At 56.9% G+C, this 12,505-nt stretch overlaps 1 protein-coding gene and 3 long non-coding RNA genes across 6 annotated transcripts in view; 2 read left to right on the top strand and 2 right to left on the bottom strand.

Moving 5' to 3' along the window:
- Nucleotides 1-2,111, top strand: part of LOC109524870 (uncharacterized) — a 6,944-nt gene extending 4,833 nt beyond the window's left edge. For both annotated transcript variants that reach the window (XR_002170029.1, XR_002170028.1), the window contains one exon: nucleotides 1,736-2,111. This is a non-coding gene — a long non-coding RNA (uncharacterized LOC109524870). The remainder of the gene's footprint in view (nucleotides 1-1,735) is intronic.
- The window catches only part of LOC109524864 (visual system homeobox 2-like), a 6,052-nt gene extending 2,942 nt beyond the window's left edge, over nucleotides 1-3,110 (bottom strand). For both annotated transcript variants that reach the window (XM_019884984.1, XM_019884985.1), the window contains exons 1-3: nucleotides 2,188-3,110; nucleotides 1,697-1,784; nucleotides 755-878 (exon numbers count right to left, since the gene is read on the bottom strand). In XM_019884984.1, the coding sequence (XP_019740543.1) occupies nucleotides 755-878; nucleotides 1,697-1,784; nucleotides 2,188-2,611 (636 nt within the window). In that variant the 5' untranslated portion in view covers nucleotides 2,612-3,110. The remainder of the gene's footprint in view (nucleotides 1-754; nucleotides 879-1,696; nucleotides 1,785-2,187) is intronic.
- Nucleotides 3,111-11,197: 8,087 nt separating this feature from the next.
- Nucleotides 11,198-12,122, top strand: LOC109524887 (uncharacterized). Its single transcript, XR_002170036.1, has 2 exons — nucleotides 11,198-11,343; nucleotides 11,794-12,122. It is a non-coding gene; the product is annotated as an uncharacterized LOC109524887 (long non-coding RNA).
- LOC109524886 (uncharacterized) lies at nucleotides 11,727-12,323 on the bottom strand. Its single transcript, XR_002170035.1, has 2 exons — nucleotides 12,008-12,323; nucleotides 11,727-11,913 (listed from the first exon to the last, which is right to left on the bottom strand). It is a non-coding gene; the product is annotated as an uncharacterized LOC109524886 (long non-coding RNA).
- Nucleotides 12,324-12,505: the final 182 nt, after the last annotated feature.

The raw sequence follows: 12,505 nt of genomic DNA, 5'->3' as shown, positions 1-12,505 counted from the left end.
GTGTGGTGGGGTGGGGGCAATGGATTTTTTTTCAACCGTCCGGGCCTCATCATAGCCTGGCCGAGCTTGTGAATATGGATGAACCTCAACGGGCATGATGCAATGGCCCACCAGGTGGAATGAGATTGGCGGGATGCGGTGCATGTGCGCGGCTGCAGACGGGATTAAAAAACGATCAAAGCGGAGAAGCGGGAAAGCCTTTGAGCTCGATCTGATGATAACCCCATCTCGTAAAAAGATGGACCTCACGTGAGCAATCGTGCTGTTGACAGCAGTGCGCGTGTGTGTGTGTGTGTGTGTGTGTGTGTGTGTGTGTGTGTGTGTGTGTGTGTGTGTGTGGTGGAAGAGAAAGCCAGAGAGGTGACCCCAAGGGCACAGATGCTGATTGAAAATTTAGTTAATTTCCAGCCCTGCTGGATGGTGACAAAACATCCAAATAAAAAATTTTTAAAAAAAAACTGCTAAAGTGGCAAAAGGAACGAAGGCGGTGATCAGCTGCTAATTCCTTCTTTTCTGCTTCGTTTTTGTCAGAAAGAGAGAGGCCACAAAAATTAACTCGTGAGCAATGTTTTTGCAGCTGTGCCTTGAAATATGAAATCCAGCCGTTCTTCGTTAGTCCATCTATGGCATTTACCACCTGCCGTTTATCGGAGGCCTCAGTTCAGCCAAAGAGGAGAAGCGTCACAAAACGCAAAAGAATGCACACGAACGGGTTGAGGGATGGTGGACATTCTTTCCCCCCCCCCCCCCCCACCTGTATCCTGTCCTCTGGCAGCTCCGTCTTCACGGACAGCAATTCTCTGGCGTACACGTCCGGATAGTGGGCCTCATTGAAGGCTTTCTCCAGCTCCTCCAGCTGATAAGACGTGAAAATGGTTCTGCGCGAAATCAGAAGACCAAAACGAAACATTGCAACAAACAAACAAACAAACAAACAAAAAAATCATACTAGCAGGCGGCTTGAAGCAGAAACCCGGCAGCTCGACATTGAGCTCCTCCAGCTGATAAGACGTGAAAATGGTTCTGTGCGCCAAATCAGAAGACCAAAATGAAACATTGCAACAAACAAACAAACAAACAAAAAAAATCATACTAGCAGGCGGCTTGAACCAGAAACCCGGCAGCTCGACATTAGACCTTCAGGAAAGTGAGCTCGGCACATTTGAACAAGCAGCCTCGGTTATCTACTCGGGTCGACTCGGACAACACCTCGTACTGATGTCCTTAAAAAGCTTAAAAAAAAGAAAAAAAAAAGACACCCCAAACATGAACAAGCACCAATGACTAAAATCTGATCGACACAAACACGAAATGAATAAACAAATGGCGTGCTCTCCGAGCTAAATCGGAAAAAGAAAAAAAAAAAACGTCAACTGGACGCAATCGCTTTCCCGCCGATTCCTCCGCCCCGTGCGGGACATGTGACCCCCGAACCGGAAGTGATGTTTCGGAAACTATTCCCAACCGTCATTTGAAACACCTTAAAAGAAAAAAAACACAAATACACATCCATGACATAATAAAGTCAAACAAATGTGACAGATTTTAGGGATCATCGCAACCCATTGAAAATAATACCAGCGCCGGCAACAGCTTCCGTTGACTTCGAAAATGAGTTTTCAGCAGGAGGCCCAAACCTAGCTATGCCTCTACACTTCGAAACCAGACGTCGAGAGAGATTTGTTTTGTTTTTTACCTGTGTCGTCTTTTCTTTCTTTTCTTGCTTTGGCTCAAGGAAGATTTGGAGAACTTATCACGGGAGGGAAGACTCGCGTCATCGGAATCTGCCAGCAAGAATAGAAAGAAACGGAATGTTGTAATGTAAAGTGACCACCAAATCGAGGCAATATTTCAGCCTTGCCTTTGAAATAATGTTGAGCCCAAAAATGTTTCCGGGGACTCATTTCAAATCCAATACAAATTGCAGAAGGGAAAAAGAAGCTCAATCAGCTTCCAAGACTGGTCAACATCACCTCGAGGATGTCTTCCTGGCCCTCGGTTGAAGTCCCCCCCCCCCTCCCATTTTTTTTAAAAAGAAGACAACGTGTTGCTACTAACGTAGTTGTCATTGCATCGACCCTGGAAGGTTTGAACAACTAAAAACGTCTAAATGAAACATTCAAAGCGATGTCGAAATCTTTGGGGTTTTTTTAAATTTTTTTGTCCTTGCAGCAGCACCCAACTCACCCGAGCTGGCCGAGTTGTGCACGTCGTGCATGCGCGCGTTGGCCCCGCGCAGCGGCTGCAGGTGCACATTGTGCGCCTCGGACAGAACCTCCAGGAAGGCGGGCTGGCGGTAGAAGGAGTGCGCGCCCTCGGGGCCCAGCAGGCCGGCGCCCAGGCCGCCCACGAGCCCGCCCAGGCCGCCGCCTCCGAGGGCCGAGCGGGCGGCCAGGACGTGGCCCCGGTGGGGCAGCGCCTCCAGGGCGGCGGCGGCGGACGATAGCAGCAGCGGCGGCGGCTGCGGCCGATGCGGCGGCGGCGACGACGCCGGAGGCTCCTTGTTGAGGCCGAGGAGCTCCTGGATGCCGAAACCGCGGCGGCGGTGCCCCGCGGGGCTCTGCTGCTTCATTACCGCGTCCGAAAGCGCGGCGCCGTCCTTGCCGGGCATGATGCGGGCGAGAGTTCACTTTTCCTTTTGCGCTCGGCCGGGATGCGCGTCTTTATCCCCCCCACTTGCGCTAAACACACACGGGCACACGCACGCCGCGGCAGCCAATCGGGAGCGACTCCACGTTGAACTTTCCACCAATGCAGCCGGCATGCAACAGCTCTTTTCATTCTGAAGGCTGTTTTTGAATTTGTTGAGGAAATGATTCGGCAAAGAGGCGCTTCAACTTTCCCCTTTTCATGCTTCTGTCGGCGGTCATCATCATTGAGCTCATTTGATGCAAGGAGCCAGTGAGGCGGAACGAGCTCTCGTCAGGTTGACGTTTGAAATGTCGCCGAAAAAAAAAACGTCTCCTCCCCCCGCCGAAAAACATTTCAATTTCCTTTTGTCAGCCACTTTCTTCTCATTTGTCTTATTTTTTTTTTAAAAAGCGGTGCCTCATATTCAAGCTGGATTTAAAGGAACGCCTTTGGTTATTCATTTCTTTGTTTCGGTTGACATCGAGCTGTTTTAAATCAACGCCGTTTTTATTATCGGGCTGTTTGCTGGAAAACAACAACATTCGGCATCTTCTCGAGAAGGCAGACGTGCACATTCATCTCAGCTTCTCGGGTGCGTTGCGCTGGAAAAACAATTCGACGCTTGCAGCCACAAATTTGAATTCGCACAAATATTCCCAAAGAAATATCATAATGATACGCAAACAGATCAACCAAAACGTTGTGATGTAGGACGGCCACAATGACAAGGAAAAAAAAAATCAACCCAAGTCTCGAGTTAAGCTTTGCGCAAAATACGCTCTCCTTCCCGAGACAAGAAAATATCAAGTGAAAGTTTTCGTGCCAACTCCAACGATCCGCAAACGGGGTCACCGTGCGAACTTGACGTCACACTCCAATGGAAGACGCCGTCGCCACGCGCGCGTGCTCATTTGCATATTCATCACCTCCCAAAACCTTTTGTCTTTTCGTGCGCGCATCTGTTGATATATTAGGACGGCCCCTCCCCCGCACCACCCGTTGCCGTCCCCCCCCCCTCCGACTGCCTTCATAATCGGCCACGTGATGTAACGTGCGCGTCCCACTTTCGGGGATTTTGAGGACACACCGGGGTGGATGGACAACAGACAACAGCAAACGGTCTACTGCACACCCGGGCATTTGACGGCCCGCGGGCCCAACTTGGCCCTTGGGCCTGGCTCCTGCTGACCCGGGAAGAATTGCTGGGAATCAAGAAAATAAAAGCGAGGGTGCTCTCAAAGTTTGGGAGGATGCGTGTTGGGCCGCGGGCCGGCTCTTCTCGGCCTGCCAAGAGTTGCTTGGAATAAAGAAAATGAAAACCGACTTTCACCATTCTCCAAAGTGCGCGGAGCGAAAGAGCGGAAGTCTTACTTTGAAAGGCGTTTTGGCTGCGCGCGCGTCGTCGACGAACAGGTGCTCTGGGCCAATCCGCCCCGATTGGCGGCAGGTGGCAATGGCGGTCAACCTCGTCGTGTTCGTGTTGGTGAAAAGGTAGTTCGAAATGCTGCACAAGTACGGTCGTTTTGCGTCATTTCGCCCCGAATGAATAGACTTTTGTAAAACGACCGCAGTCTCGAACACCAACGCACACTCTGATTAGCTTCGGTTAACTTATTTCAACGGAGAAATGACATTGAGAATTGCGGTCGATTTCGAGCTTTCGGCCCGCTCCCTCCACAATATTTTCAGGTCGCTTTTGGGAAGCATTGCGCCTGCAGTTTTTTATTTATTTTTTTCCCCCTAATCGAGCTAATTGCCATTTCCCAGCGTCGGCGGCGGGTCAGCAAACAGCCGTTGATGAAAGCAGCCCATTAGGGGCGCGGACACAAAAGCTTGGCCCGATGTGCCGCTGGTGATTCATTAGGACACTTCATGCTCTTGCCTTTCTCCGCTTTCCGTTTTTTGGTCGCCCCTTCGCCCCTGTTGCATGCGCAGATGGGTTATTGGCGTAATGAGGTGAAGGCTTTCATGGCAGAGAGGGGCGCGCGGGGGGGGGCCCCCCCCCCAAAAAAAGTTTCTCCACAAAACAGAAAAATCATTGGAGCCCTCGGGCGTAATCACAAGTGACATCATTACTCGGACCCATTTTGAGTGTCATTAGCACACTCTCGTGCGTGCACGGTGGACAGCCAGCAAGCAGGAGAAGGGACTCTTGACAGGCACGGCGGGGGCGACGCACAAAAAGCCCCCCCCCTCCTTTCCAGCGTAATTAGTTGAGACAATGCCCCCGCACTGTTTCCAGCCATGGTTGAGGGGACGCCCCGCAAGGTAGACCCCGACGCTCCCCCTTAATTGTCCTCCCCGGACTCACTTGGGCCGCCGAGGCCCGGCCCGGCCTCCTGCCAGGAGCCTTGTCCTTGTTCCGCTGCATGCTGGCGAGAAATTGGAGTTGACTCGCCTTGCCCGGGACCTTTAAGGTCCCCCACCCGCTCAAAATTGGCGAAAGTTGTTTCACTCGTGTGCCGCCGGAACAGCGACGACGCACCGTCGCGGGGCCCAATTGTTATTTTGTGGATGATGCATTCATCCGTGCTGCTCTCGGGCCCCACGAAAGGCGCGCGCTCGTTTGACGGCAAATTCTTGATGGTTCTCAAAAGAAGTGAACAGACAAGACACGGTGCGGCTGATTTCCCAAGAGGCTCGAGCGGCGGGCCGCGCATCTCCAGCTGGATCTATTTCACGGCTCTACTCATCAATGGCAAAGGCAGTTGGAAGCAGGCAAGCGGCGCACACCCACACAAAGACTCAACGACACAAGACGGAACCAAATAGTTCCTCCTAAATGTTCAGGTGATAGTTCTGTAGCTGTCTTTCACCCAAAGCTTGTTTTATCTTTCCACTTTTTAGACCGAAACGTGTGTTTTTGGTGAAAGCGAGCTGCAATCTCCTCTTGAAGAACATCAAAAATCTGGAGGATGAGCGCGTCCACGTTCTTGGAGTAGGTTTGCCACACAACACCATCTTTGGGGGGCTTCCAAATGGCCGTCCAACAGGTCGCTAGCCGCCTGCAGATGAGCCACGCGTCTCCAGGTCCCCCGAGGCCCTGCGGGTGGGGGTGGGGCCGGCCCCTCCTGCCAGAGGGCCTCTTGGCTTGCCGCCGGCCTCATTCCCTCGCTAATTACGCCGCCCGTCTCCCATCTTGCACAAGCATGCTAGCGGTCTGATGACAACCTGCTGCGCTTTGCCTCGCTGTCGCGCAACAGCCGGCCCGGGGCCTGCCCGCTGCGCGCCAATACCACCAGTGGGGCCCGGGAGAAAAAAAAAACAAAAAGAAAGCTCAAGGTCGCTCCAAGACGACCAGCAAAATTGGCAGTCCCGACCGAAAAACATCTCGGACATCAACTCGGTTGCGACTGATGAAATAATGCCCGAAGGAAGGAAAATATTCAGCGCTTCCGACATCAGGTCCGAAGAATCGCGGTTGTCGCAGCAAATGCGCCCCTGCTTGACCCGTACGCTCGGATCGTTTTGCATTTTTGATTGCGACTCTCATGTGGGCGTGTCTCGGGCGTCAAGAAGCCCTTCCGCACGCCTGAAATGACACCACTGAAAAGACGGCGTGAATATTTGATGCTTTTTTTTTTTTTCTTTTAATTGACATTTGTTGATGTTTTGCGTCACTCAAGGGCGCCGGGGCAACAGCAGCGCCGGCCTCGGCCGAGCGAGCTCCACGTTGCCTTGTCGCAATTGCTCCCTTTTTCCATTTAATTCAGCAGGGAGCGGGACTCCTCGGCTGCTGAGGTCGCCTCTGCCTCTTCCTGTTCCTCTTCCTGTCCATCCTCGTGAGGCTCAGCTGATGCGGCGGTCTCCACTTCCTCAGGCGCGGCCGTGCTCTCCGCCGCCTCCTCCGGGGATTCAACAATTGCGTCATCCCGCAAAGCCGAGGTAGCAGCCTCCCCTTCCCGAGGCGCAACAGCGATCTCATCCCGCACGGCCGGTTTGGAGGGCTCCGTTTCCTGAGGCGGAGCCACGGTCGTCGCCACTTCAGGTGCGACGTCGGGCTCCTTTTGCAAAGCCGCCGCGGAGCCCCCGCAGTCCTCCGATGCGGCGGCGGCGGTCTCGTCATCCCGGGGTTCCACAACCGGCTCTTCCCGCGACGTTGACCAAGCGCTCTCATTTTCCTCTAAGGCAGCGGCGAGCGCCTGTTCCTGCGCTTTCACATTGGCCTCATCCCGCAAGAGTGACGGCGCGGCCGCGTCGTCGTCCTCGCGGGCTTCGACGAGAGTCTCCTCCCGCAGAGCCAATGAGGCGCTCTTCTCTTCCCGCGGCGCGGCGATGCTCCCGGTGTTCTCGTCCGTGTGGGGGTCGGCATTGGTCTGGTCAGAAGCGGGCTCGTCTTCGTGTCGTCCCGCCGTCTCAGCCTCCCGACGATCGACGTTTGTCTCATCCCGCAGGTCAAACGCGGAAACGGCGTCCTCCTGGGGTCCGTCGGCGGTTCCGTCCCGCGACGCCAATGTCGCCGTGTCGTCCAGTTGGGGCGCGGCACGGATCTGGCACTCCCGAGGCTGAAGGTTTGTCTCCTCTTGAAAAGCTGGCGTCGACGTGCCGGTCTGGCGCGTAGCGGCGGTCTCGTCGTCCCGATGAGGTTCGCCAGTTCTCCGATCCCGCAAAGCGGAGGGAGAAGTCTCGTCTTCCTCATCCTCCCGGCGTTCAATCGCGGTCCCGTCCCGCAGCGCGGCTGTCGGCGTTTTGTCTTCCCGGGGTTCAGCCGGGCCGGTCGCCACTCGAGCTTGAACGCCGCTCTCATCCCGCGGAGCTGACTTCGGGGTCTCATCTTGCCGAGGCGCAGCCGGGGTCCTTCCCGCCGGAGGCTCGTCGACCGCGGCGGTCCGCGGGGCCAATGCGCCGGGGTCATCCTCCTGGGGAGCGATCTCGTCCGGTAACGCCGGTTTCGGGGTCTCGTCTTCGTGGGGAACAAAAGCGCTCCCCTCCTGCGGGGGTTCGCCGAGTGCCGATGTCGCGGTTTGGCGTCCCCGCGGTTCATCGCTCTCTTCATCCGTTGGAAGTGCCGCCGCCATTCCCTCCGCCCACCGCGCCGTACGCGGATCATCCTCCGAGCGAGTCGACTCGCCAGGTGGATCCTTTGCGTCAGGGCCCAGATCGAACTTGACCTTCTTCACCGGCCCGGCTGCTGCATTTCTTTCGTGCTCTCTCGCTCTGTCGGTGGTCTGCGGCGCCGCAGTCGGGGAGCCGTCCGCGGGAGACGTCGCTGAGGCCGAACGGATTTCCTCGCCGGGCGGTGGACTCAGCTCATCCGCTCGGGCCTCGGTCTCCGCTTGCTGAGGTTCTGAGGCCCGATTGCTCGCCGGCGTTGCCGCGTTCTCTTCGGACGCGGCGACGCCCATGTCCTGCTGCCGCGTCTCATATTCCTGAGGTGCGGCAGCGCTCATCTCCGGAGATGAATCGCTCGCGTCCCCCCGCTGCGCTCGGCTCTCGCCTTCCTCAGAAGGAGCCGGCGCCGTGCCGTCGCCGTGAGTTTTTGCAGGCGTGTCCTCCTCCCGATGAGCTGCAGACGTCTCATCCATCTGATGTGGAACAGGCGCCTCGTCCCGCTCCTGGGACTCTGAAGTTGCATCCTCCACCCGATCGACCGTCGACACTCCCTCCGCCTGCTGCGAAACGTGATCGTCTTCGCCTTCCGGAGGAGCCGCAATCGACTCGGCGTCTTGAGGAACGGGCGTCGTCGTCGGCTCCTCGGCCAAGGTAGCGATCTTGTCCCGCACGGGGCCGCCGGCGGTCTCGCCGGGCCAGGGGGTGTTGGCGTGCTCCTCCTCCGTCTCATCCGTCGTCGGCGGCTTTTGAGATTGGATTTCTGTTTCCCTCTCCCGCAGCGCAGCGGCGGCCTCATCTTTTGTGGGCGGCGCTTCGGTGTCCCGCCCCTGCAGCGGAACGGTTGCGTGGGCGTCCGGGACAGCTGCGGTTGGGTTCTCCTCCTGGGGTGCAGCGTTTGCATCATCCTCCGGGGGAGTTTGGGTCACAGCCATCTCCTGAAGTCCAGCGGCCGCGTCATCCTTCGGGAGAGCCGTGCTCCTGTCCTCCTCCTGCTCCTGCCGCGGTGGTTCTGAGCGTACCTCTGCCTGCGCATTTGTCTGGACCATCTGAGAATCGAGAGGCGTCTCGTCCTCCCGAAGAACCACACTTTGAACCTCCTGAGATTCGAAGGCGGTCTCGTCCTCCGGAGGTGCCGCGGCGCTCTCCAAGGGGCCGGCACGGGCGGCGGCGTCGTCGTCGTCGTCTTTGGGTTCCAGAGGTACTTCGCAACCCCGGACGACCCCATTGGTCTCCGCCTCCTGAGATTGTGAAGTTGCCTCTTCCCCCAGACAAAGTGCCAGCGTGCGATTGTCTTGCGCTGAAGCGCTCGCGTCCTCCCCGGCCTCCGCATCAACCCGAATGGGCATCGCAAGTGCGAGCGGGTTCTCTTCCTCCTGACGTGCGGCACTCGCCTCTTGGCCACGAGGCGCTCCATCCATCTCAAACTCCAGTGCGGCGGCTGCGGCATTGTCCAGAAGGGCTTTGGCGATCCGGTGCGCCTGAAGTGCGGCCATGTCCTCTTCTGGCGTTCCCACCATTGTGTCCGTCCCCGGAGGCGACGGAGCCGCGGTGACGGCATCATCGTCGCCACTGTGGAGCGTTTCATCGCTTTGATGTTGTGGATGCGCAGGCGTGCTCGCTACCTCGCCCTCCCCCGCCCACCCGGCTCCTTCCGCTTCCTGAGGCGCTGAGGACGTTTCCTCCTGCGCCGACGCGACAACGCCGTCATCCGCATCCTCGGGAGAAGCATTGGCCGCCTCCTCCTCCATCGTTTCGGTCTCCAGGTCAGTATTGCGCCGCCCTAAGGTTGCGGCCGTCTCGTCTTCTTGGGGCGCCGCTGGCGTCGTGTCCGCCCCAAGCGCTCCATCTTTGTCAGCGCTCGTGTCCCCTCGAGGTGCGACGTCGCTCCCGATGTCACAAGGGAGCGACGTCGTTTCTTCGGCATTCGCGCCCTCCTCCCGCGGCGCCGGAGCCGCGCAGTCCGCCCTCGGTTCTTGGGGCGTCCCCTCCTCCAGAGGAGACAGGCTCGTATCTTCGAGTGTCATCGTTCTGACCTGTTGCAGCAGTCTCATCTTTCCGAGATGAAGCCACGCCCTCAGCATGAGCTGTTTCATGTTGAAGGAAGTCAGTCCCACGCTCGCCAGGTCCTCCTCCGATCCCATCAGCCTGGCGTCCTTGTGCATGCGCGCTCGATCGCTTGCCGAGGTCGGTTCTCGCGCCGGCGGGGCCGCGCTCGTGTCGTCGTCATCGACGACCACGGCCTCTGCGATCGCGCGCGCGTCCCGAGCGTCGAGTTTGCCGGTCGCTTCGTTGGACGTGTCGTCGTCGTCAGGTGCAGGAGTTCCCCACGCATCTCCCTCCGGAGGATCGAGGTTCGGATCCTCTCCTTGGGGCGATGTCGGCGTCTCGTCGTCTTCGGGTGCGAGAGCGGTGTCGCCTTCGAGGTTGACGCCATTTGTCTCCAACTCCTTGGGTGAGGGAGCGCTTTCCTGCTCCGGAGGTGCAGTGTCCGTCTCGTCCGCATCGGCGCGCTCTTGGACGCGTGGGTCTGGTTGCCCGGGTAACGGAGCACTTTCCCACTCCTGAGGTGCTTCGGAGGTCTCGGCCGTAGCAGATGCGACGTTTGTTTCAAGCTCATGAGGTGCAGGTGCAGGGGCCCCTTCGGGTCCGGCGGCGTCCCCGGGAGAGCCCAGATTCTTCTCGGGCTCCCGAGGCAGCGCAGCCCTTTCCGGCTCCTGCGGCACGGCGGCGGCGGCGGAGCCGTCATCCGTCCGTCGAGCTGTACTATCATGAACGGCGAGCGCCGGTTGGTCTTCCTGGAGTAATTCGGTTGACTCATTTGATCCGAGCGTCTCGCGTTCCCGGCCTTCCTTTTGCACGTCGCTCGCTTCCTCCACCTGCCTCGCTGCAGTTCGGGGTGCCTCCGCGGGTCCGTCTCCCGGCGGCGCGGCGGCGTTCCCTCCGGTCCGAGCCTTGAGGAGCGCCGCGATGGTCTCGTCCACTAGGGAAGTTGCGGCCGTGTCAAGATCTTGCGCTCGGGTCTCCCGGGGTGCGGTCGCTTCCGCGTGGTCCGCCGTGGCCTTCTGGAGCGCGGAGTTTTCTGCACGCTCCGCGTCCTTCTGGTGTTCGGCGTCACTTTTGACCTGCTGAAGGGACGCCGTGAGACAGCCCATCTTCTGGACCGTCGCCACCTGCCCGGGTTCCACTTCCCGCTCCTCCTTTTCATCGCGCTTGGGTGTCGGCGGTCGCTCGGACCTCTGGTAGGGCGTTCGGTGTTTCTGTACGTTTCGGCGTTTCCTCAGCTTCTGTTTGCTGGGCATTTTGGGAGTCTGCTCGCCGCTGATCTGAGTGAGAAGATGCTCCTGTCGGCTGGCGTATTGTAGATGCGGCGTCCGCCTCCTCCGCTCCATGCACCCCAAATGACCGACGTGCTGTCATTCTTTGCAAAGCCCCAAGATGCGTTTGTCATCAGGGACATCAGAGCACCCTTACGCTTTTGCGTGCTGATGACGTCACGCCGAGGTCTCGTGACTAACGCGGCGGCGCCCGTTTTCTTTGTAACGCCGCTTAATGCGTTCGGAACTCGCATACTGTAGCGACCGTGATTGGGGCGGGCGAGTTGTGTCATTTCCTACGGTCCCGAGATGCCGCGAAGGCAACAGCAGGGTGGCTGTCGTTTATGTAAGTTGGGGGCTTCGTTGTTTTGAGTGGATAGCTCGACTTTACGAACGGCAAAAGGAGAGATGGAGTCCTTTAAATGCAGTTTTATTAAAAGGGGGGGGACGTCTGCACCGCAGTACGTTCGAGAACACAACTCTCGTCACTAAAGTCACTTCCTGCTTCTCTTACTTCAACAGCCAATCAGAACCGCTCAACATAAAAACATGTCTAAGCAATTATTCAACAACAGAATTTAGGTATTCTTAACATGAAATAATATGATGCTCAAACATAAAATGATCATTAATAATATAAGCTTACATTTACAGCCGATGGATTCCCCAAAAGTGCAGCTGTGGGCTGCCACCTGCTATATAACATCTAAAAAAAAAAACAAACCAACATCCATTGAGCACACATTTATATAACAGTCGTGCCGTTCAAATGACTTTGCGAACTTGTCTTTTCCAGAAATCGTCCCCCGAATGGAGCTCAGCGCGACGTGTGCATTTCCATTTCAATGACACCAGAGGGGACAGAACGTCAGCGGATTCTGCCTCGCGTCCTGAGCCGAGTCAGCGCGTCGTCGACCTGCAAAGACGAGAGAGGCGCCGTGTGTAGTGGCGAGAGAGCGCCCCCCCTCCCCGTTCGCTCGGTCCCCGAACTGCGGCGCTCGCTCGCTCACCGTGATGAACCAGTGGGACACCGAGCCGTATTTCCGCTGCGTTAGTTCGCTCATCTTGCTGGCCGGCGCCAGGGCGTGCAGGTGCAGGTGCGGCACGGAGCAAAACGGAGGCACGTGGAAGCCCAGCCTGAAGTGGGCCGCCCGCATTTTACAACATCATTTCCACTCCGTCGCGAGATTGCGACTTAACGAATGCGCTTTACCTGATGTCCTTCGGGTCACGCACTTTATTTTTCACCAACACGCCCCTTCCCATCTCGGCCATTCGCTCCACTAGTAACAAACCACATCACATTGCAGTCACAAAGCATCCCTCGTCCCCCCCCCGCGTATTTCTTCTGTTTTTCAGAATTTTTTTTCAAAATTGTTTCCCTCCCCCTAAAATGTTTTTCTTTTGTTTTTAGAAATGATTTTTTTCAGACATTTTCCCGAATAAGTTTTTGTTCTGAATATTTTTTTCGTTTTTAGAAAATTGAAATTGTTTTAAGGATTTTTTTT

Source organism: Hippocampus comes, unplaced genomic scaffold (genome assembly GCF_001891065.2).
Source record: "Hippocampus comes isolate QL1 unplaced genomic scaffold, H_comes_QL1_v1.1 scaffold144, whole genome shotgun sequence".
NCBI lineage: Eukaryota > Metazoa > Chordata > Actinopteri > Syngnathiformes > Syngnathidae > Hippocampus > Hippocampus comes.
The sequence above is the reverse complement of the archived record's forward strand: the minus strand, read 5'-3'. Positions and strand labels throughout refer to the sequence as shown.